General features: G+C 37.2%; 1 protein-coding gene across 2 annotated transcripts in view; it reads right to left on the reverse strand.

Moving 5' to 3' along the window:
* SIK2 (salt inducible kinase 2) overlaps positions 1 to 25,288 on the reverse strand; it is a 173,518-nt gene that overhangs the window by 126,205 nt on the left and 22,025 nt on the right. For both annotated transcript variants that reach the window (XM_036743101.1, XM_036743102.1), the window contains exons 2-3: positions 17,086 to 17,202; positions 13,723 to 13,786 (exon numbers count right to left, since the gene is read on the reverse strand). In XM_036743101.1, the coding sequence (XP_036598996.1) occupies positions 13,723 to 13,786; positions 17,086 to 17,202 (181 nt within the window). The remainder of the gene's footprint in view (positions 1 to 13,722; positions 13,787 to 17,085; positions 17,203 to 25,288) is intronic.

The following is a 25,288-nucleotide window of genomic DNA, read 5'->3' on the forward strand; positions in this document are numbered from 1 at the left end:
CATTCTGGGACCACCCCTCCCTCTTATGTGTATGACTCTTTCTTCTTAGTCTCATTTGCAGGATCATCACAGTTCTATCCTAAGCCCACTTCTCTTTTATCTCTATAGCCTTTCTCTCAGTGATTTTATCAGCTTCCATGGGTTCAATTATTATCTCAACACAGATAACTTCCAAAATTTTATAGGGTGTTCCTAAAGTCTGGACACATAGGCAAAAATGCATATTTTGAAGAAATGAATGAAATCTTCAACATTTTATTTAATTAAAATATTAACAAATAACATCTTCAATATGATTTCCATCATTTATGATGCAAAGTTTGATGCGCTTTGCAAAATTCACGTGAACTCAATGCAGTAACTCCACATTGCCGTCAATTTTAGCACATTCACTCTTTATGCATTCAATCAACTGTGTTGCATCTGTGATTTTCATTGAGTACACCTTCTCCTTTAGCATACCCCAGAAAAAGAAGTCAAGGGGGCTAAGGTCTGTTAATATTCCAAATATTTCAAAATATGCATTTTGCCTAGGTGTCCAGACTTTAGGGACACCCTGTATATCCAGGGCTAGTACCTCTTTGGACTTCGAGTCCCACATTACCAACCATCTGCCACTAATGAGCAGGTAAACCCAAGAGCCACAGGAACAGCAGTAATATCCAGAACATGCATCTAGCTTCCAGCAGCCATCGTTGGGGGAGTAACCTTTGTGGAAAAAGGGCTGACCCCTACCCGCTCCCCCCCATCATCTGGTAACCAACTTCCAATCTAGCTAAAGCAGCAAGTCATCCTGAAGGGGAGACAGGAAGCAGCACATTCCAGGCAGGTCAAAGTCACTTCAACTACAGCTTACCCTCGGACCCTGACAGAGACAGGCCAGGATCCTGAGCCCAAGAGCTTGGAAGATTACTATGCCTCTACACCAGCAGCCCCAATTCCAGCTCAGCCCTTGTAGCAATCACCAAGGGGATTCTCCTTGTGGAGAGGAAACCCATCCCTGCTGCCACCAACATCAAATGCTGACCAAATGCCCTTAATAAGCAGGTAAGCTCGAGTCCTCGGAACAACACATGTACCATCTACTTTGCCACTTGGACTCTAAAGACCACAGGTGTTTTTCATCTGACTTGCAGCTGAAACCTCTTACATAAGTTTTCTCCTTCTATTTGAAAACAAGCTCCTTTACAATAGGGACTGTTTTATTTTTTATTTGTATCTATACTGCTCAGGGCAGTGTTTCACATAGAATAAGCATTTTGTAAATGCTTTTTAAAAAAAAATTCAAATGCTAGACATTTCCACCTGGATGTTCCATAACCCCAACATCTCAAAATTGGAATCCATTATTTTTTCTTAAAAGTCTATCCCTCCCCCAAACTTTCCTATTTGTTTTGGTTCCAGGGTCACAACCTCATTGACGCCTCCTATTCCATCATCCTCCAAATCTAATGTTGCCAAGTCGCATAGAGTCTACCTCCACAAAATCTCATGCATCTGGCCCCTTCTTGCTACTCAGAAGTCTCTATCCAATAAGTGCTTGCTTGTTTGCTTACCTTTGGCATGAACTACTGTAACAGTCTCATAATTGGCCCCTCTGTTTTCAGTCTCTTCTCTCTCCAGTCTATCTTCCACACAATTGACAATTTGATATTCTCAAAACATAAATATTACCATGCTACTCCACTACTCAAGAAACCTTAGTGGCTTTCTAATGACTCTTATCAAAATCCTCAGCTTGGCATTTAAAACCCTTCACAATATGGCTCTCTACTGTATCACTAGTCTTATTTCTTATCACTCCTGTTCATGAGCTTAACATTCAGGTTAAAGTAGCTTGTTAACTTGTTCTTGGTACAGCTTTCCATATCTTGCTTCTGTCACTACATTCCATGTCCTCTTTCAGAAAAGGTGGTCCTGTTTATACCCAGAATACTCCTTTCTCAATTCTACCTCAAAGATTCCATCTGCTCCTTTGAAGCAGAGGTGCCAAATGTATGCACTGGGGCCTACAACACTCCAGAATGGCCCAACCAGATTAAAATGCAATTGGAAAATATTTAACAAAATTTAAAAAAATACAATAGAACATGGATAATGTTAATGTACTTTTCTAAGTTAATATGTGGCTAGCAGGGATCCTTATGTATGATTTAGTGGCCTGCATTTCTATCTGAGCTTGACTCTACTGCTTCAAAGTACAACATGCTTTCCTATTCCTTCCAGTTGTCAGTACTCTCTCCTTCCTGAAATTCAGTAATCCTGGACAAGTCACGTAACTTCTGAGGGCTCTAGACAACTCTCTAAGACTATACATTGCAGAGAAGGTGCTGACCTACACTGGTAAAGAGAGACTGTCTTCATCTGGAATTTTCCCATAACAGTAAAATCACAGTGCGGTCCCTATGCCTATTCCTTTTTTTTTTATCTGTATAAATGTCACCCACAGTAAAATGTCAGCTTCTTGTGGGCAGAGATATTCTGCCTTTGTCTGGAACCTTGAGCTCCTAGCACAAAGCAGACACTTAATAAATATTTGTTGAATTGAACAGGACACAATTTCTACCTGTACCTTCTGACATTTGACAACCATTCCCTAGAATTCTTGTTATTAAGGCATCATACTGACTTACAAGGAGTATAAAAATTATTTTAAACTAAGAATACTAATTAATCCAGCCATCTATAATCAAAAAAGGACCCATGCAAGTAAATGAGCCTACTGGTTTCCATAATTTTTGAAAGCTGGGATCATATCTAATCCAGACTATTTAAACCAAAAGTAGGCCACTGTCTACACAAAAAAGTACTCAAAAATAATATCCAGTATCTGAAAATTAGGTGCCTCAATAATGTGAAGGTATCAAAATCTACATTACCTTCACATTGGTTATTTAGATTAAGCTAATTATTGTTCTAATAGTTAAAATGGAATCATTCTGGAGATTATGGAAAAAACTAACTGGAAAAAAAATCTTTAAGCTGTAAATTAGTAGCCTAATGTAACTTCACTGCCGGGCAGGCCCTGTTACTGAGCAGCCAAGTGGCCAAAGGTATTTTAGGATCAAACAAGGCCCTTCTAAAGTTTCCAGTGCCAGCAGCTTAGTATGTTACCACTGAAGGAATGACAGGAAATGAATCAACAAACCTCAGGCACATGCTTGGCCTGGAGAGATAGTTATATCACGGAGCAAAGATCTGAAAACAAAATCCCAGGGTAATTTAATTATGGGCTGGAATCTGCTGACTGTCGCAATGGTTGAATTGTTTGAACAGTGCCCAAACTGTCTGAACCAAGAGACCACCCTAAGATTTCTCTACCATCCACATCATGAAAGTACAGAGACATAGGAAATTATTTCAAGAAGTCTTGGGGTACCCTCCATTGTACTTATGACCAACTAAGAAAATTTAAAACATCAAAATCTATAACAGCTATAAATTATATAAGATTTTATTTGTAAAATTAATTTTCTATTAGAATGTTATAGGCAATTGGGGGGGAAAAGAATAAGTATTCTTTAGGTTTCAGTACCAATCACTACCTAAAAGAGTAAATAATATTGATTACATTTAAATGACTTTGTTAGATGTTTTCCTCTTCTCGCTAGATTTTCATGACACTGCTCTCTCCTGGTTCTCCTTTTTTTTACCTGATTCTTCCTTCTTAGTTTCTTTTGCTGGATCTTCATCCAGGTCATGTTCACTAAATACGGCTTCCCCTAGACCTTCCCCCAAAGCTCTGTCTGAGGCCCCCTTCTCTTCTTCTTCTACTTCAGTTGGTGTTCCTTTCAGCTCCCACAGATTCAACTATTATCTCTATGCAGATGATTCTCAGATGTATTTGTTGAGTCCTAACCTCTCCCCTGACCTCCAGTCTTGCATCTCCAGCTGCCTACTGGGCATCTCAAACTGGATGTCCCATAGACATCTTAATGTCCAAAGACATCATTATATCCAAAACTCAACTTGTTATCTTTTCCCCCAAACCCTTCCCTCTTCCTAACTTCCCTTTTATTGTCAAGGGTAGCACTATCCTCGCAGTCATTCAGGTTCACAATTTAGGTGTCATCCTTACTATCTCTCAACTCCAATATCCAAATCAGTTGCCAAGTTCTATAGTTCCTATATTTGTAAAATCTCTCCAATATGTCCCCTTCTCTCCTCTGACACTGAGACCCAGGCTCTCATCACCTCACACCTAGACTACTGCAATAGTCTGCTGGTGGGTCTGCCTGCCTCAAGTCTCTCCTCCCCACTTCAATCCGTCCTCCACTCAACTGTCAAACTGATCTCCCTAAACTTCTGCCCATGTTACCATTCCCCTTCTCCATTTAATCAACTCCAGTGATTCCCTATTGCTTTCAGGATCAAACAGAAAACCCTCTGTTTGGCATATAGAGCCCTTCATAACCTAGCTCCCTCCTACCCTACTAGTCTTACACCTTTCACCCCTGGCCCTGTCACCCCATGTACTATTTGATCTAGTGACAATGGCTTCCTTGTTCTTGCTCACATGTAACACTCCATCTCCTCCAACATGGAGCATTTTCACTGGCTATAGATACCCCATGTCTGGAATTCTCTTCCTCCTCATCTCCACTGTTGAGCTTCTCTGGCTTCCTTCAAGTCTCAGTTAAAGTCCCACCTTCTGCAAGAAGCCTTTACTTATCCCCTTTACTGTTAGTACCTATCCTCTCATCTACAACTTAGCCTGTGTCATCCTTTGCATAGAACTTCTTTGCATAGAACTGTTTGCATGTTATCTCCTGTACTAGACTGTGAGCTCCTTGAGAACAGGGACTGTCCTTTGCCTTTCTCTGTATGCCCAGCATTAGCGCAGAGCTTGGCACATAGTTAATAAATGCTAGTTGACTGGCTGTCTATCATGCTGGAGAAAGGCTTTTAAATATAGCAACAGACTGAGTTTGCTTAGCCTAGCTAAATATGGAGAGACATCACTAGCAGGCTTGACATTTGGTAATTTATTATTTGGCTACTGAAATCCACAAAACAAAGAAAAATACAAAAAGGGGCAGTTAGGTGGCACAGTGAGTAGAGCACTGGCCCTGGAGTCAGGAGGACTTGAGTTCAAATCCAGCCTCAGACATTTGACACACTTACTAGCTATGTGACCTTGGGCAAGTCACTTAACCCCAATTGCCCTGCCTTGCCCCCTGCAAAAAAAAATTAAAAAAAGAAAAATACAAAATGGTCTTTGTTCTTATGGGGCCCCCTCCTGTTTCTGCAATAATGGTAGCTATGTGACAAAAATGAGGAAGAGGTTGATAAGAATAACATAGTTTTTATACCATCTATAAGCTTTAACTAGGCTCTTGGCACTCTAAGTGTAAGATTACTGTCCACTGACCCCCAAATTAACAAGTGAACCTAATACTGGAAGAGCTCAATTATATCAATCTTTGATTGTCACTACAAGCAAAACCAGAAAAAAGAAGTAATGCCCAACAGCAACAAACCATTATTTCAAGGGATATGTAGTCATCTTGCACTGCAGTGATTCAATGTATTTACAAAAAAGAGTACCACAAAAATAATTGCAGCTATGCCTCAATATTAGATGCATAAGATGAAATAGGAATTTCTAAAAAGAACTTGGTAAGACCCTCCAAATTAAATCAATATACACTTTGATACTTAGTAATTCAATGCAAAGGTAGGGATGGGCGGAAATGGTGAAAATTTATCAGAAAACAGGAGGCAAGAAGAAAGAATGAGAGCAAATGAAGACTTGTAGACTATACAGAATGTTCATGGCTTTACATCATGAATATTTTCTTTAAATCTGCATGCCCTGGGTAAGTAGTTTTGAGACGTATACTGGTAAAAGTCAACAAGGCTTAGCAACTTATATGTGAGGAAAGGTAAAGTCAGATAGCACTGAGATTGTAAGCCTGCATAAGGTGCTCTCACAGAAACAGGGAAATTAGAATAAATTTAAGCTTTGGTGGGAAGATACGAGTTCTGGACATGCTGGATTTTGGACATGTTGGGTTTGACATGCTTATGGTAGCCCTGTTTGAAATGTCCAATAGGTAGCTAGTGACACAGAACTGGAACTGAAGAGACTAGAGATGGTTATTTATATCTGAAGAGTCATTTGCACAGACATGATCATTGTTTCTATGGGAACTAATAAGGCCACCAACAGAGAATGTGTAGTGAGAAAAAGGAAGAAAACTGAAGACAGAGTTTGGGGATAAACTCACAGTTAGGGGACAAGACATGAAAAATGACACAGCAAAGGAGATGAGGAAAGAACAGTCAGACAGATGGGAAGAGAACCAAAAGAAAGTAATGTTATAAAAACCCAAAGAACAGAGAGTATCCAGAAGGAGAAGTTGGTCAATTCTGTTAAATGCTGCAGAAAGGTCAAGGATAAAGATTGAGGAAAAGGCCATAATATTTGGCAATTAAGAGATCACTGGTAATTTTATAGAAGGTTGTTTTATTTGAGTAATAAGGTCAGAAGCTAGATTGCAAGATGTTGAGAAATATGTAAGAGTAGGCAACAAGCATAGACTTTTTTTTTAAAAATAAGTTTATCTTTAAAAGGCAAAAAATACAAGACAATATCTTGAGGCTATTGCAAGGTTAAGCAAGGTATTCTAAAAATGAGAGTAATACATGTAGAAAGAATACAAAGATAAAAAATAAAAGATAAAAAATACAATGAGGCGATATTAGTGATAGTATCTTCTGGATCAGTCTTAAATCAGGTCCTAAAGAAAATATACTATTTGGATTGGTAATTAAGGATGGGGAAAATACATAACCAAAGGCACAGAGGTAGGAATGAGCATAGTGTGGACAGAGGCTGGCGTAAAGAAAACTACGTATCTCGGTTTTAGAATGTCTTATTGAAATATTCTTCCCCCACAGTTTCAACAATCACCTGGACAGAACAATTAATAATAATAATTTATACTTATGTAACATTTTGTGGTTTACAAAATGCTTTTTAAAAATAATCCACCGAAGTAGATAATACTAGTACTGTTATTCTCATTTTACAGTTGAAGAAATTGAGGCTCAGAAAGAATAAGGAATCATAAAATCTAAAGGAAGACTTTACAGAGGGGGACCTCAGAATCCAATCAGTCCAAACCAAAGATAAGGAAATAACTTCCTCTGTAACACTCTTGACAAGAAGTCCTCCAGTTTGTGCCAGAAGACCTCTGGTGATGGGGATCTCACTACTTCCCTAGGCTGCCTACTTTACTCTGAAGAAATAGCTCTAATAGGAAATTTCCCCTTACATTATGCCTAAATCTGTCCCTGGAATTTCCATCCAGTGTTCACAATGCAGTCCTCTAGGCCAAACAAATCCAATCCAATCCTTCTTATATGTGACAAGACTTCAGGTATTTGAAGACAGCTATCCTGTCCTCCACTAAACCTTCTCCTCTCTGAAAGGTTTGAGGAGATAGACAGATCTGGGGCCCCAGAGGAAGAGAGCACAAGCATCCACAGGGAAGTCTCAGGGATTCTGGGAGAGTCTGAAGGACCCAAGAAATGGGTCAGAGGTTCCGAGCCAGTCTTTCAGGAGGGGGCCCAGGTGTTCTTGGAAGGTCAGCTGACTCTAGAATGTAACCTGCTCATAATCACACAGTGTCATAGCTAGAACCCAGAACTTAGTCAGTCAACAAGCATTTATGAAGTATTTACTATATGCCAGTCACTGAGGTAATAATCACAATCATAATTAACATTTGTACAGTACTGACTGTGCAGCAGGCACTGTGCTATGTGCTTTACAACTATTATCTCATTTGCCCTTTACCACAATCCTGTGAGGTAGGTGATAATGTTATCCCCATTTTACAGATGAAGAAACTGAGGCAAATAGAGGTCAAGTGACTTGTCCAGGGCCACATATCTAGCAAGTGTCTAAGGCTGGATTTGAACTCAGGTCTTCCTGCCTCCGGGCCTGGCACTCTATCCATTGTGCCACCTAGCTGCTTGAAAGTAAGACAAGCACTAGAGATACAAAGAAAGGTAAAAAACATGGTCCCTGCCCTCTGGGATCCTGCCCACATTCTAATGGGGGAGATAATATGCAAATAATTATGACATATAAGACACATACAGTGTAAATAGAAGGTAATCTCAGAGGAAAGGGACTGAAGAGTGAGGAATGTGAAACCTGTAAAGACCTGTCAGAAGGTGGGATTTGAGCTGAGTCTTGAAGGAAGCCAGGGAAGCCAGGAAGCAAGGAGAAGGAGTGAGAACTTTATGAGGAGCACCTATTGAAAAGGAACAAGGTGCAGGATCTGAGAGATGGAGGGATGCATGCAAGCAGGCCAGTGTAGCTGGATCACAGAGTTCTGGAGAAGCTAAATTATAAAAGGGCTTTAAATTCCCCAAAAAAGGAATTTATATTTGATCCTGGAAAGTAAAACAGAAGACCATTAGCATTTATTGAATTGGGGGAGGGAGAGTTGACATAGTTAGACTTGTGCTTTAGGAAAATCACTTTGGCACACAAGACCAGTGTTCTATTACCTCTTGGCTACCAAATATGTATTTCTAGCACAAAATTCTCTCCTAAGCTCCTGTCCTACAATTCTAGCTCCCTACTGGACATTTATATGTGGATATCTCACTGGCACCTCAGATTTAAAATCCTCCCTCTAATCTACTCCTCCCCTTGATTTGATTTCCGTGTTTCTGTTAATGAGTCAATAATTCTCCCCATGGACAAGGTTCAAAAACTTCCATAAAGAGTCTTCAAGAAAGGCTAGAAAATGCATCACCTGACAGCTAACCGAGTGATTAAGCTCTCTGAATTAAGCTCAGTTTTCCTTGGAAAATATATATATGTAGTATGTCACCAGATCCTCACTCAAAGCCTTTCTAGTTTGGTGGGCTCTGATGAGGCTGATGCTCAACTGGCATGGCCTGCAAGTATTTGGAGTCACTTCCATGCCATGATGGACCTGCATGCCAAATAAAACACTTCACTTACTGTTCTTCAATTATACTTTATCCTTCCTAGCCTCTTTGCCTTTGATCATCATATTATCACCAACTACTAAAATCCTATTCATTCTTCAAAGTCTAGTTCAAAAGCTACCTTCTCTATAAAGCCTTCCCAGACTTTAACCCCCTTCAAAAATGGTTTGTCCCTCCTCATAGTCCCACAACAGTTTATTTGTAACTCTCTTATGGCACCTATCATACTGACTTGCACTGTAGTTTCTAGTAGAGAAGATAGAACATGATCAAAGGATATGAAGGGACAGTTCTCAAAAAAGACAAGCTATAAATTATCTTATGAAAAAAATGCTCCAAGTTACTAAGAGAAAGACAACTTAAAGCAATTCTGAAGCTACTTCAGATTGGCAAAGACAACAAAAAAGGACAATGATGACTGTATGGACTGTGGGAAAACAAACAGCTAGGTGGCATACCAAAAAGTGGGCTGGGCCTGGAACCCAGAAGACACTGGTCTCAGACACTTACTGGCTATGTGACCCTGAAAAAGTCACCTAATGCCTGTCTGCCTCAGTTTCCTCAAACATAAAACAGGGCTGATACTAGCACTTCCCTCACAAGGTTGTTGTGACAATCAAATGAGATGTCTGCAAAAAGTGCATAGCATAGTGCTTGGCACACAGCTGGCATCACCTAAATTCTTATTCCATTCTATTTCTATATTACAAATAAAAACCAGGAGGGAAAAGATAAAGAGTAATTCTATTTAAAGGGCATATATAAATATAAATACAACAATCCATTCAGAAATAAATAAAATCCTTGAGAAAGACAGTTAATGTTGTGACCAGACAATTTCATTATAACAAAATATCAATAATACCTAATTTGATGTGTGGATTTGGTGCTATATCATACTATACAGTAGATATTTACAAAGCTAGAAAAAAAATAAGAAAATTCATAGAAAGAAAAAGTAAAAAATTTCGAGAGAAAAAGAAGAGAAATAAAGGATCCTTAGCATCCATATCTCAAAATTATATGAGTCAGTTAGTCAATAAACATTTATTAAGTGCCTTCTATGTGCCAGGAACAGTGCTAAGTGCTGGGGATGGATACAAAGGAAGGCATAAAGTAGTCCCTGCTCTCCAGGAGCTCACAATCTAGCAAGGGAGACAACATATAAAGAGCAGCTAAAAAGCAGGTGCAGCAGGTTCTTTGAGGGGGGCCAGGCCAACATGAAGTCTTTTAGCCCCAGTGGGAAATGATCTGAGGAGGTGTAAGTTTTTCAGTTGATTTCATCTTATAGAATGCAGAGTTTCTGGAAATGATGAAGTACAGAAGAGCAGCCAGGTAGGATGGATGGAAATATATACACACACGCACATGCATACACATATACATGTATACATGCACACATATGTAGGTACATATGCATACACATATATACCCCCAATCCATATAAAGTGGCAATGTATATATAAAATATTATATATATAATATATAAATATAAAGTGTGTAAGTAAACGCAGGATGCCTAGCATTACTAAATTTCAAATTATGTTGTTTGTCCTTCATTCTCGAAGAGGACTGATGACATCATGGGGTGATATCTTGACTTGCTCTTGGACTGAATTTAAGTGAGGTGGAATTGTACAAAGTTGTCAGTTCACTCTCTTCCAGAGTTACCAAAGTCCAGCAGCAAGACAAAAGTCAAGATGACTGGCTATGGCCTGGGATGCAGTGGATGACTTTAGCTTCTTTGATGTCTAACCATGCTCCAGGTGCTCCATAACACCTGCTTCAGCTGACTATGAAGGCCATTGGAACAAATTGTTCTCATCTTCCCATTCTTCCAAGGGAAGACTTTAGGAGTTGTTTTAATTCACATTTTATTCTCTTATTAGTGATTTGAAGAATGGCAAGCTCTAAATGACTTCATGAAAATGTCTCAAATCACTAATAGTAAGAGAAAAGCATAATAAAAGAATTCCTAGATATTACTTCATATTCATCAAATTGGCAAAAATGGCAAAAGGGAGAAATAGTAAATGTTGGAAGTATTACAGGAAGATAGGCATCTTAACATACTAGTGATGAAGCTGTGAATTTGTACAATCACTCTATTAAACAATTTGAAATTTTGTGATAACAGTAACTAAATCATTCATATTCTTTGATCCAGAAATCTCTCAATTAGATTTATGCCCCACAAAAGTCAATGACAGAAAAAGGGTACATATATAGCAAAATATTCACAGTGACACAATTTGTAGTAAGAAAAAGGAGGAAATAAAGTCTGTGCTCATCACCTACAGAATGACTGAATTGTAGATAAATGTTATTGAATATTATCGCATCATAAGTAACAAAGAATATAAAGAACTGAGAGGATGGGAAGATTTTTTGATCTGATGAAGAGTGAAGAAAGCAGAACCAGGATAAGAGTCTATACAATTATTACAATAATGAAAATGAACACAACATTAAAATTCAATAGAATTTATATCAAATACAGTATTAATGTTGGTTCCATATGACTAACATGAAAACACACTTACATTCTTTAGGAAATGGTAAACTGTAAGAATGGAAAGTTACATGTACTGTCGGTTGTAATCCCTATTAGACAATTTGGTTTAGCTGTTTTTTAAGGGAAGGAATTATAAGAAGGGGAGAGAAAAAGGAGTTTATAGAGTAAAGATTGTGTCAAAATAAATAAAAACAAATTTTCAAGCATCAGCCTTATCTATTGCCACTTGGCCATCTCTATCTATTAAAATCCTACCTGTTCTTCAAGCCCTGGATCAAATACCAATCTCTTCTATGGCCTTTTTCCTCATCCCCTGAGCTAGTAGAGATCTCTACATTCTCTGAACTCACAGAAAACACTAGGTACCCTTCTAAAGTTGCACTCCCCACACACTACCATAGGTATTTGTCTTAATCCCCCAATCGACTGTAAGTTCTTTAAGAGAAGGACTGTGGTTTACTCATCTCCCCTGTAACAATACCTTACATATAACTGCTCAATACTACCTATATTTTAGTTCTATGAGAAAAGTACTTTATAAATTGTAAAGAACTATATAAATGTGAGTTGTTACTTTTAAAAAGAAACAAGTATAGTTATTGAAAGAATAAAAAAATTACATCTTTCCTGGGCTGAAGAAGATTACCATATATTTTGGAGTAAAACAAACACACAAACAAATAAATACCTATCCTCTAGGCAGCACATTTCACTGCGAAGTAAAAGCAAAGAGGTATGAATGGTATCAAATCTCCTATTCAATTTAGTTATGTCAACAAAAAATTGAAGATAACTTTTTTTTACTAATTAGGTTCATGTCACTTGTTTATAAAGTGCTTCAGGTTTCCCTTTTATAAACCAGACACTTCTTTTCGTATTTAAGCTTCACTGTCATACTAAAAATTTTACATGAAAAAAATCAGTTTTTATACATCAATGTCCAAATTGTAATTTGGTTTATAAAAAAGAATGTAATCCAAACCCACACCAAAAAGGCACATCAAGAAACATCAATCTCTAGCACCTTATTTCCAATGTAATTACATCTTATTGGAGATAGTTATTTCTTTTTGGTGAGTTTTGAGATAAAAAAGTTAAAAAGTCTCTGTCTTAAATAAAAACTAAATATAAAACTTGGAAGATCATACTCTCAAACTTTAAAATATAGCAAAAGAACATCTTTATTGAATCCTTCCTAGTTGTTAAAAGCTTGTAAGAACATACGATTCAATGTCAGAAATTATTAAATGTCAGAATTTATGTAATTTATCATTTCATAAGAATTTATTATCAAAAAATCCTTCCATTCCAGGAAAAAATTAAACAATAACTGAATTTTCATCACAAAAACCATCATATCAGTATCAAAGAGAATAATACCTAGGTAACAGAGCCCCAGAAATAATAAATATAGTAGATATACAGTATTTACTGAATGAAAGAATGGTAGCCTCAAGAAGAAAATTACTCTTAAAAAGGAATAGCTTCTAGTGAGAGAAACACGTGAGGGAATGAAAGCTAGATAGGCTATATTTCCTGAAAGTCAGGTGATATACTCATAACCAGAGCTGAAAATTTATCATTAAACTTTTAAAAGTAAATTTTTAAAAACAGACCAGAAGTGTACAGAAGTGAGAGGGCCAAATGGGCAATGCTGACCTTTGAGTCAGAGGCAAGGGTGTAAGTCTGCCTTCTAGATACATAACCTTACACAAATTACTTCTACCTCTTTGAACCTCAGTCTCCAATCTATAAAACGCATCTAAGTACTTTGCAAGACTTTAAAGAATTATAATTACATAGGTAAGCTTTTTTTAATTAAAAATTTAAACTTTTGAATTTATATAACCTCTAGAACAAAATATATACTGTCCATTTCTTACTTCAAAGACTACAAATATAATACCTGAACTCACAACTTTTTTCTTTCACTCCTGTATAGGGGGAGGAAAGAAAAATCCTCCCAACTTCACGTAAATTCAAAGACCATTTCCAGTATTTAATGGTACAATCTCTGCAACACAGGTCAAAGAACCTGGCTAGTGAAATGTGTTTTATATCCTTAAAGAAAGATTGGTGGATTTTATTGTATTCCAATTCTCTGAAAACCCATGCATATGCATGGTGTACAAGCTAACTATTCATCAAAGCATCTGATTAACAGTATTCTAATCAAACAATATAGTTCAGAACACTTTTCACGCAAAAAAAATAAAAGGAAAGAAACTTACCAAAAATCTCTCCATTTTTGGCATATTCAGTGACAAGGTACAACATGCTTTTGGTCTCCATCACCTATTTAATAAAGAATTCCATATTAATTTAATAGGAAAAAATGAGGAATGACCACATCAAAGTCTATGTGATTCCCTAATTAAAACTGCTTTTTTAAACATTATGAATGGAAAAGCTGACTATGATGAAGGACATGATCATTTTGATATGTTAATAGTATTATGAAGAATCCACATGTCAGGAGTTCTGAATGTCTATTTTGTAGCACATTCTCTTATTGACTTAATGAGAAAAGGCATAGGCAGCACTGTACTGGAACAACCTACTGTCTGTTGTTTTTCCACTAACAAAAGCCATAATGGTTGGATCCCAAGGGAAAAGTGGAAGAAAACAGTAAAATGGTTAGTCTAGCTAGGGAGGAAATGGTTTCATTTTTGTCTTGGTATCCTGGGTGCCTAGAAAAGTGCTCAACACATAGTAGGCACCTGATAAATGCCCACAGATTGATCAGTATGTTGTGATACTTCTTTTATATACATGTCCAGTATGTAATTAAATGAGACCACCCTGAAGAGTCTTCTCTGCAGTCCTGCTGCTTGTGTTTCTATAATAATTATTTTACCTTCACTCAGAAAAGTAATATTATTAAAAGTTGGCTTCTGGAGCTATGCCTATTTAGAAAGATTATTTGTATGTATTTGTGATGTAAAACACCTGCTGTTGACCTTACTCATTCTTTTATTATGCTTATTACAAAGACTACAACTTTGCTGCTATCTACTGAAAGGCTGAAAACTATTTTTCCTATAAAATGTAAGTCACTTTGGCCTAGTCCTCCAAGAATCAGACTATAACAATGCAAGAGCTACCAACAATTTGGGCCTCAACAAGTCAGACACTAACGAGACTATAACTTCTCCAGTTCAACTAAGATAAAATTATATGTGTGACTCACTGGTAATGTCTGCCCTAACTTTGGCCTTTAGTTTCACCACAATCTTGAAAGTATTTGAATAGTTGCTTGTAATTATCATCTTTAAAAATAGCCTAAGAAAAGCAAGACTCTGCAGGAAGGTAATACAGGCAGTTCCAATTTATGAAAGGATTTTATTCTAAAAGCTCATTCATAAGTTGGTTGTTTGGTCCTTGGAACACATTTTCCCAAAAGAACAATGCCCTAAAGAGCTGTTAGGTTCTAGGTCCCACAAAAACTTACTTAATTCATACTGTATCTGAAGTATAGCACTGTATCCTATAAACCCTTCACACTATGTATAATAAAGTTTACAGGAGGAAATACATTCAGAGTACCAACTTGGGATGCCAGGAACACACCTATACTACCCTATTCTGTAATCAAACCCCAACAAGAAGACTGTAACTTTCAAAACACTAAGTCATCACATGATTTCCACAATTTGAGGCAGTAGAAGGACACGAACAGAGGAAAGAATGGGAAGGATGGTGAGAGATGGTAGGCAAAGGTGAAGAACTGTGCGAGGAAACTGGTTTCCATGTGTGTGTCCAAGGACACTTTTCATTTGGGATGAATTCCTTTTGTCTTTGTTTCTTCCTTTTTTTTCTTTGGAAGGCCAGGAGGTTGGACCACCTGCTTCAGACCAAGTTTCCTTTGCTCCCCTGGCTCAATTAGAAAACAATAGTTTTTCTTTCTAGGTCTCCTTGCTCTAACTCTTTAAAAGATCCTAAGAGTTTTTACTGCTAGAAAATGCAAAAACACCAGGTAAAAAGACTCTCTCTCTCCCTTTATCCTTCTTTGTTCTCCTTCCACCTACTTCCTATAGATAAAAAGAATCAAAGAATTTTAGAGTTAGAAGGGACCTCAGAAAGCCATCTAATCCGATGCATATCTGAAGAAGAATCTTGATTACTTCATGCCCAACAAGTGACCATCCAGATTCACAAAGACTTCCAACAGGGGAAAACCCACCACTTCCCGAGGCAGTCCATGCCATTTCTGAATGGAAATTATTCTGGACATCAAGTATAAATCCTCCCCTTTGCAATTTCTACCCAATGCTGCCAACTCTGACCTCTAGAGTCAAACACAGCAAGTCTATTCCCTCTTCATACAATATCCCTTCAAATACTTGAAGATATCTTTATCTTTAAGTGATGTCATGATACTTCATGTCCTCCCTGGGTCTTCCCTTCTCTAGGCCATACAACCCTATACATTTCTTTAAACTGATCCTTACTTAGCATGAGTTGTGGCCCTTCACCATTCTAGTTGCCATTCTTTGGCCATTCTCCAGCTTATTAATAGTAGATGATCAAGAAAGGCAGAACTAAGCAACAAGAGTAGATCTTTCAGGACTTAAACTGAATTAGTGAATCCCCTAGAATTGAATGAGGGAAGATTCTGTCGCTGTTTGAACACAGCAGGAGTTCCCTGGTAGCCATGGATTTGGGCCTTCTTTTCTCTTACTTTGGACTTGCATAAATTGGATATTGTCTGTCATCACAGCTTTCACTTAAGAGCTTGGAATCCTTGTTCTACCACTTACTAGTAAACTGTGTGGCCTTTGGAAAGTCATGTTTTATCTCTAAGCCTCAGTTTTCTCATCTATAAAAAAGAGGGGTTGAACTACATGATATTTCAGGTCTTCCCCAGCTCTGCTATTACATGATTTTTATAATGCATTTTTGGAGATGGAGATTACATAATATTTTGAGGGGCACATGTTCTTTTACACTAAAGCCTATAAAATATCAACACATTGTTATACATAAGTGAAAAACAATTTTCAAATGCAGAAAGTCCAAATATTAATGATTAAAAATTTGAAAGTATTATGTATTATAACACCATCTTTTGACACTAAAGTGTGTATTTTCTTAAGAAAAAATGGGTATTTTCCTTTTAAATACACATCTTAGTAAAAGCACATCTGATAACATCATTTAAAATAAAATACAAGCCTTAGCCATTTCCAGATTTTACACAAAATAAATAATGAATTTACATGTCATAAGCTATATAAACTTTAAAATTTTATCAAGGTTTTATGATGCTGACAAAATAAATGTCCACACCATGGACACCTTACCAAAACATTTTGTGAAGCTACCACATTCATAACTGGTTAGACATGTTCACCAAAAATATTTTCAAGTCCATTTTATAAAAATACCCTCAGGTTCAATTTGGATGTAAAAGAATATCAGTGTTTTTCACTCTCTCAACATTTTCCATTTAGAGATAATCCTAATAATGTTCAATATCACACCTACTCAGCTGAAGAGCAAAGTTTGAATTATAAATCTTTTACAGTTGGGAAGACTAACAGATTAATTTTGTAATAAAATGTAGAGCAGAAACTGGAAAGTTGAAATCATACCTGGTAGAGTTTTATTATGTGAGGGTGGTCTAACATTTTCATTATTTGGACTTCTCTGTAGATTTTCTCTAGATTCACTGCATCCAGCTGAGATTTATCTATGATTTTTATTGCCACCTGCATCACAAAACCAAAAACAAGAGTTAGTTTACAGAAGCTAACCTTTATACAATCACAAATGGGAGATTTGAAATTTCGGTAAGAGTATCATGATTTGTTAGCTATTTTAGTTTTGACATTTCTTGATGAATTTATTCATTCAACAAATACAGCATACCTAGTTTGGGTTTGGAAAATGTCATCGCCATGCTGTGAATATTGTGCTGTGTTAATTCCAAAATAGTTTCTTTTCTAATACCACTAAGTTTGCAAAACTTAACACTTACTTACTACATTTACAAACACAGCAAAAATAATTTCTCAGTGCTTTATACCAAAATCATTAACAAACAACTGCCACCATAAATGAGGTAAGGGCCAATTTATGACCAAGGTGAATCCAGAACGCAATTTTAAAGGGGGCTAAGCCCTCACAGACTTCTGTCTTGGAAAAACCTCCCTCATCCCCCTATTACACCCTTTGAGGATTGGTGCAGTGGAAATTTTTTTTTCTAAAAATAATACTAAGAACTTATGCTACTTGAGGATAATTTCTTAATGAAATGGAGATACATTTCTGAAAAGTGAGTGAAAGATAAGGAAATGCAATGAAAACAGGAACAATAATGTGTCTAGGTTGTTATAAGAAAATGGAAATAGTAATAACACAAATAAATAACTTAGGCATATTAGGAATGTTTCTCTCTTAATGTATAAGAAACCCTCAATTTTAATGTGTGTTGTGTTCCCAGAATTTATTTTAAGTGGGTTGTCTGAAACTCAGAATTTCAGGAACTGGTTCATCTGCAGATACAACCTATAAAATGACTAAGTGTGTAATAGTTTGAACAACTTGTCTTAGGACTACTTCTATCTATCCTACATAAAGAGGAGAATAAAACAACTCATAATCTATAGTACTTTCAATTTTGCAAAATGCTTTATCTACATTATCTCACTGTGAGATCGAGGTTATTATTATCCTCACTTTTCACATAAGGAAACATAGTCTTTAGTGGGGTGAAGTGACTTTCCCAGGAATTTACAGCTAGGAAATGTGAGAGACTGGATTCAAATTCAAGTCTTCTTATCTCAGAATCTAGTCATCTACCCACTTTTGGACAGCTTTAATCATTTGGAAACTTTTCCCTACGTTGAGCTAAAATTCACTCGTCTAGCACTTCCCGGCCATTTCTATTCCATTTGGTTTCCAATGGGGCCATCATATCCACCTCCTCTCCACCAGAAAATTAGACTCTGCCCCTGGAATGGCTCTGGACCTTAACAGATCAGCTTTGGCTTTATCATGCCTAGAATATAGCACCCCTTGCCCCACTAAACACTTCCTGGTCATCTACACATCCTATCTTCACATACATATCCCTACTTCTGGCTCCCTTTCAAGAGTCTTCCCCCATTAAAATGCAAGCTCCTAGAACAAAGGGACTGCTAGTTTTTGTATGCCAATCATTTAGCAGACTGCCTAGCAAGTACTCGATAAATGTTTTAGCCATCCCCCTTATCCCCACAGCTACTAGTTCTGCCCTCTGAGATCAAACAAGTACACTCCCTAAGTCTTCTCTTCTGTATTAGAAACATTAGTGGTTCCTCTGCCCAGTCCTTAGAATGGCCTCAAGATTTCTTAACATCCTTACTGTCCTTTCTTTTGGACGCTCTCCAGCTTGTCAACAAACTTCCAGACTTTAAAAACCATGCTTTTCCTGCTGTCTCATCCTGGAACTTCCCTCAGTAGGTGGGATCTCCCCCTGGAACACTGAACTGGAATATCCCTCCACCACACCCACTGCTTTCTCACACTAGTGAATTCCTCCTTCAGCCTGCATTTTGTGGAAGTGTCCAGGCCACCCCATCTTCATTCCCTTCTAGCCCTACTCCTGATTTTCCAGACTTCTAAACCGCTTCTCCCAGGCTATTTTTATCAACAACCCCACTCCCTTGCTTTTCAGTTCCCTTTTGTACTCTATCTTCCCTTATTAGAAGGAAAGCTCAGTGAAGGCAGGAGTTTTTATCTTTTTGCTTATATTTATATCCCCAGACAGGCACAGAGGAGGCACTTAATAAATATTTGCCTGCTTCCTTTTCCCCTTTCTTTTCAAAACATGGCAACTAGAGCTAAACACAATACTCTAGATCAGGGTCAACAAACTATGGCCCGTGGACCAAATCCTACCATTGTTTTTTGGGGACTAAATTTTGGAAACTCTTTCTTTTTTAAGTTATATTGATTTTATTTTTGCGTGTTTGACACCACAGTAATTTTCTAATATTCCTCCTTACTCTACATACAAGCCTTCTCTCGTAACAAAGAAAAACAGTTAAGAAAAAACAATCAACGCAGTGTCTGAAACAGCCTCTGTATCTTTTGGTATCCAGTCTCCACCAAGCCCAATGCAGAGAGGAGGATGCATGTTCCATCATCTGTCCTCTTGAGCTAGTACTGGCCATCACATTTCATTTTAGTTCAGCTGCCTTCTAATGTCATTCTCATTTACATTATTGTAGTCGCTCTGTATATTGTTCTCCAGCTTCTAATTTCTTCTCTTTAGATGAACTCATAAGTCTTCTCAGTTTTCTGAACTCTTCATTAATCACATCTTACAATATAATAATGTTCTATTAAATTCACATAATGCAATTTCTTTGGACATTCTCCAATTGATAGGCACTCACTTTGTTTCCAGGGTTTGGGAGAGAGGCTGCTTGCTACAAACTGCTATGGATATTTAAATATATGTGGGACATTTCTTCCTATATTTGACCCCATCTTGTACTACATGCCTAGTAGGGGGACAGCTGCATCAAAGGCATGAAGAGTTGGGAGTCTTTGATTGATATAATTCCAATCTGTTTTCCAGAATTGTTAGACCAATTCAGAGTTCCAATAGTGTATCAGTATATCTATCTTCCTACAGCCACTCAAATACTGTTTTTATCTTTTTTCATCTTTGCCAACTTTAGGGCTGTTTTGATTTGGATTTTTCTTGTTATTAATGACCTAGAGCATTTAAAAATATAATTGTTGGCGGTTTGCAATTCTTTCAAAAATTTCTTTGTTCACTGCCTGGATCCTTTAATAATAATGATAACAACAACAATAATAACAATATTGCATTTATATAGTTCCTGCCATGTGCTAAGTAAGTACTTTATAACAATTATCTAACAACCCTGGGAGGTAGGTGCTATTATTAGCCCCATATAAAGTTAAGGGAATTGAGGGAAACAGAGATATTAAGTAACTTGCTCAGAATCACATGGCTATTAAGTGTCTGAAGCTGGATTTTGAACTCAAGTCTTCCTGAATCCAGGCTCAGTACACTATCCACTGTACCACCTAGCTGCCATGTCTATTGAAAAATGTTTCTTGGCCTTCTATATCTGTCGATTCCATATGTGTGTGTGTGTATGTGTCACATATACATACATATATACACACACAGATATATATATAATGTATATATACCTATATATATGCATACATATAATGTATATATGCTAGGTTTCTTATCATATATCTTATGCTGTTTTGTTTTGCCCTACAGTTTCCCTTTTCTCCTAGTTGTTTAAGCTTTTGTTTATTCAAAAGCTTACTATTTTCTTTTTTGGTATCTGTGAAATTTAGATCACATCCATATGAAGTATGCTGTAGCATTGAGCATTAATAGCTGCCATCCTGTTTTCCAGTTTTCCCAGTAGTTCTTACTGAATAGAGTCCTTTACCAAGTACTTTGTGTTCTTGGTTTACTGAATGTGAGATAGTGTTTCTTTTTAAATCTTTGCCTCAACAATTCCACCAATCTTTTCTGTTTTTAAATAGTACTAAAAAGTTCTGCTAATATATTTTTTCTTTTTTTCTGGCCATTGTTGTTCAAATGCCAAATGTACGTTCGCCTAAAAGACTATTTTACAGAGAATTCACACAAGGTAAGCGCTCACATGGAATTCAGAAGAAGCGATATGAGGACACTCTCTAGGTCTCTCTGAAGAATTCTGGAATAGACTGTGAGGCATGGGAGACACTGGCACAGGACTGCCCAGGCATGGCATGCCTGAATCAAAGAAGGTACTGTGTTCTATGAACAAAGCAGAATTGCAGTAGCTCAAAAGTAACATGAAATGAACAAATTTAGAGACATCTCCATGCCAAATGTTCATATGAACTATTTGTGCCCGACCTATGGTAGAACCTTCTGACCTCATATCGGTCTGATCAGCCACAGTTGGACACGCTATACACTGTCCCCGACATATTGATGTCATTTTAATCCTCTTTGATTATGAAGGACAACAACCAACCAGCCATTGGTTTGTGGATTTTTTGAGGCTTTAAAAAACAGCTTGTTGATCATGATCAGTTCAAAAGTCTTTTGGAATTTCAATTCTATCTACTTAATTTTCAAAAGTTCCTTTTAGATTAACTTGCTAACACTTGTGATTTGTTTTTTAATTGTACAATAAATTCATTAATCCTGTTCATTTTTTAAAAGTTAGAAAAATTCCTCTGACTGCTTTGGTTGCTTCCCATAAATTTTGATAGGCAAATCTCATTGTTATCACTCAAACATAATTATCTGTTTCTATGGATTGTTTTTTTTAAACCAGCTTTTTATTTTAGGAGCAATTTTACTTAGTCTACATTTACTTCAATCTGTATATTTAGAATTACAGGATAACAGATCTTAGAGGACTTATGGGACTTCAGTGGTCATCTGGTCTAATCTCCTCATTTTACAGAGGAGGAAACTGATACCCAGAAAGGTAAAGTGACTTGTCTGAGGATACACAGGTGGTAAATGGCAAAACCAGGCCTTAAGCCAGCTCCTCTGCCTGCAGGTTCCATTCTTTCCCTTGTACCACATGCTGCTTTCTTGTTTTTGCATTTCCAGCACTTAGTATAGTGCCGAGCATGTACATGGTAACAGCTTAATACTCATTGAATTGAATTGCTTATAATATAAAAGATCATCCATTACAGACTGGTAGAAACATATTAGAGGTCTTTAGTGTGCACCAACTGGTATGTCCATGCATAGACAGCTGGGAGAAACAATGAACATAAGGAATTCAGAGATATTTGAGAATTTATATCATTATCCATTTATCATTTTTGTTTTATTACAGTCTATAAAATAAATGTTTATTATTTCTACATTTGACTTCTTCATATGCTTGCATGTAACGATGCCAAATGATATTGAAAAAAAACATTGAAAAAACTACCTCTGGAAGCTGCCGAAGTCCTTCCATTACTAATAGTCTGACCATCTTATTCCCCTTCATTTTCCCCTTCTTGGTTAAATTAGATTTATCTTTTTACATCCTGATAGAAAAATAGTAAAAATGTCTTACAATTAGTGTTACTATCCCTGTCTTTCTGCAATTAGGATCTTAGCCTACTAAAGGAGAAGAAAGATGCTAAAGTAAGAGTAAGTAGATAAAACAAATAGGAGATTAGTCAAAGAAGAGGACGTTAGGTGAAGCCATTAACTTGTCCTGATGACAAAAGTCCAGAAAGGTCTGAACTGAGTACGAGAGCTGGCAAAACCCACTAAAATGTGAAAAGTGGGGCTCATGATCTCAACTGGTACAGAAAGTAAAGAGGAATTTGGAGTGACTCATTGACTGTGCGATGTTTGTATGTCTGCTGCAGACAAGTAACTGCTCCTTATGTTCAAAGTATAGGCTGGTCTCCTTCCTAGAAAAGGGTGAAGAGGTTGAAGGAATACCTTACTATCCTGCAGGCTATCAGGATTAATGAATTGTTCCTTTAAAAAAACAACAAATCAGAAGAACTTCAATGAAACAAATTGTTGAGAAAAAGGAGGTTGGAGAACAGAAGAACATCATACACAGAGGAGGAAAGGAAAAAAAGAGGCATTGTACAACTATAAATTTTTTTTAAAAAAAATCAAACCTGAACTCTACCTGAAGAGCTATCAGAGTGTTGTGAAGAAGCAGCAGCTGCTTATCCTCTAAGGAACAAATACAGATCCACAGGAGCTCTTGAGTAAGAGGTATGTGTCAAAGGAAGAAAGAAGAGAAGAACAGTGGTGGATGGTGACTCCCTAATCATGAGGTGCTATGGCAGCTATCTGTCAACCTAAAAACAATAGAGGTCTACTGTCTTCCTAGGCCATGAATGAGACATAACAGAAAACTTCTCAAGATGCGCCAAAACAGAGGATAACTATCTACATCTGATGACTCGCAGTGGCACAAATTATATTGCCAGAAGAAACCTAGACTGCATTGTCAAAGATCATTTTGTCTTGGACAATAAAATGAAGACTAAACATGGATATAAGTGGCATTTGCCTGACCACTATCCTCTGAAGGCAAGAGATGCAAAGAAAAAAGTTTAGAAAGGGAACTTATTAAGGTTAAATTTTTATCTGAGAATATAATTTGGAGTTCTATGACATAGCTTAAAAAGTAAGGATCACAGGCTCCCGGCCAGGGACAAAGTGTAACTAACAAAGGCAGGAAAGGGGGAGAAAAGAAAATCAATTTCTGTTAATTAAAAAATGTATTTGCTTTGTGTCTTACAAATCTAATCAAAAGAGCTTTAACCTAAAAGGGATTCAGGAAGAAGAAAATTGCCTATGTACATTCCTTCAAGCTAGATCTCACACTGAGTAACTAAGATGTAAGAAAGTATCAGTTGAAATACTCAGAAGTTTACAGGAGGCAAGGTCCAACAAAGGGGCCAAAAATAAAACCTGTGGCCTCAAATGCCTATATGCAATTACACAAAGTTTAGGCAACAAGTAATATGAACTAGACGTCCTAACATAAAAAGGCAAATTTGACTTTATAGGTATCACTAAGCTTTTAATGAGATGAGACCCATGTCTAGAACATGGCTATGAATGAATACACCCTTTTCAAAAGAAATAGCACATTTAAAAAAATGTGGAAAGGGAGTTCCTCTTATCATCATGGTTCAATGATCTCTACGCAAATGATTCCCAGATATCTATATAAGGCCTGGGATATCTGCTAAGCTACAGTTAGGCATCTCCAACTGCTTTTTGGACATCATGAACTGCCTGTCCTATCCATGAGTCTCAAACTCAGTATATCCAAAATGGAACTTATTATCTTTCCCTGAAAAATGCCCCCTCTCTTTCCAAACTTTCCTATTCCTTTTTGAGGGTACCATCATCCTTCCAATTACCCTAGATTCCCAACCTCAGTGTTACTCTTTATGCCTCACTCTCACTCACTCATATATCTAACACATGGCTAAATAGTATCTTTTCACATGTCTCATATACGTCCCTTTCCCTCCATTCATACAGCCACAACCCTAGTTCACAACCTTATCATATCTCACTTAGACTGCTACAATAGTCTTCTAATTGATCTTCTGGCCTCAAGTCTACCTCCACTCAAATATATCCTCTACTAAGCTGCCAAGAGCAGATCTGACCATGACCACGGCTCCAGTGGCTTTCCTATAACATCCAGGATCAAATATAAAGCTGTCTGTTTGGTATTTAAAGCTCTTCATTACCTGGTCCCTGCCTACTTTTCCAACCTTTTAAGGCCTTTCTTTCCTCCATGATCCTGTTACACTGGCCTATTTGCAGCTCCTAGAATACAACACTCCATCCCCTGTCTCCATGCTTTTGCACTGGCTATACCCTATGTCCGAAATGCTCTCCCTCTCACCTCTGCCTTTCAGTTTCCATAGTCTTCTTTCAAGACTCATTTCAACTCCCACTTTTTGCAGTAGGCCCTTCATGATCTCCCTGCTTCTAATGCCTTCCCTTTTCAGATTACTTTCATCAACTCTGTACACCTTGTAGGCACCTAGTTATCTAACATCTTGTCTTCCACCTCAGAACATACCCTCCAATACAGAGACTGTTTTTTGCCTTTTTTATATTCCTAGCACTTAGCATAGCACCTAGGAAATAGCAAGCATTTTAATAAATGCTGGTTTACTAGCTCTTCATTGAAATGTCCATCTATGCCCTATTTCTAAGAAGCTCCCATCTCTCCTGGATTGACTTTCCTTATAGAGTTCTGGACCATGAAGTTATATGACAATGTATATTAATTAGATGTATTCATGTGA

Source organism: Trichosurus vulpecula, chromosome 2 (assembly GCF_011100635.1).
Source record: "Trichosurus vulpecula isolate mTriVul1 chromosome 2, mTriVul1.pri, whole genome shotgun sequence".
Classification (NCBI taxonomy): Eukaryota; Metazoa; Chordata; class Mammalia; order Diprotodontia; family Phalangeridae; genus Trichosurus; species Trichosurus vulpecula.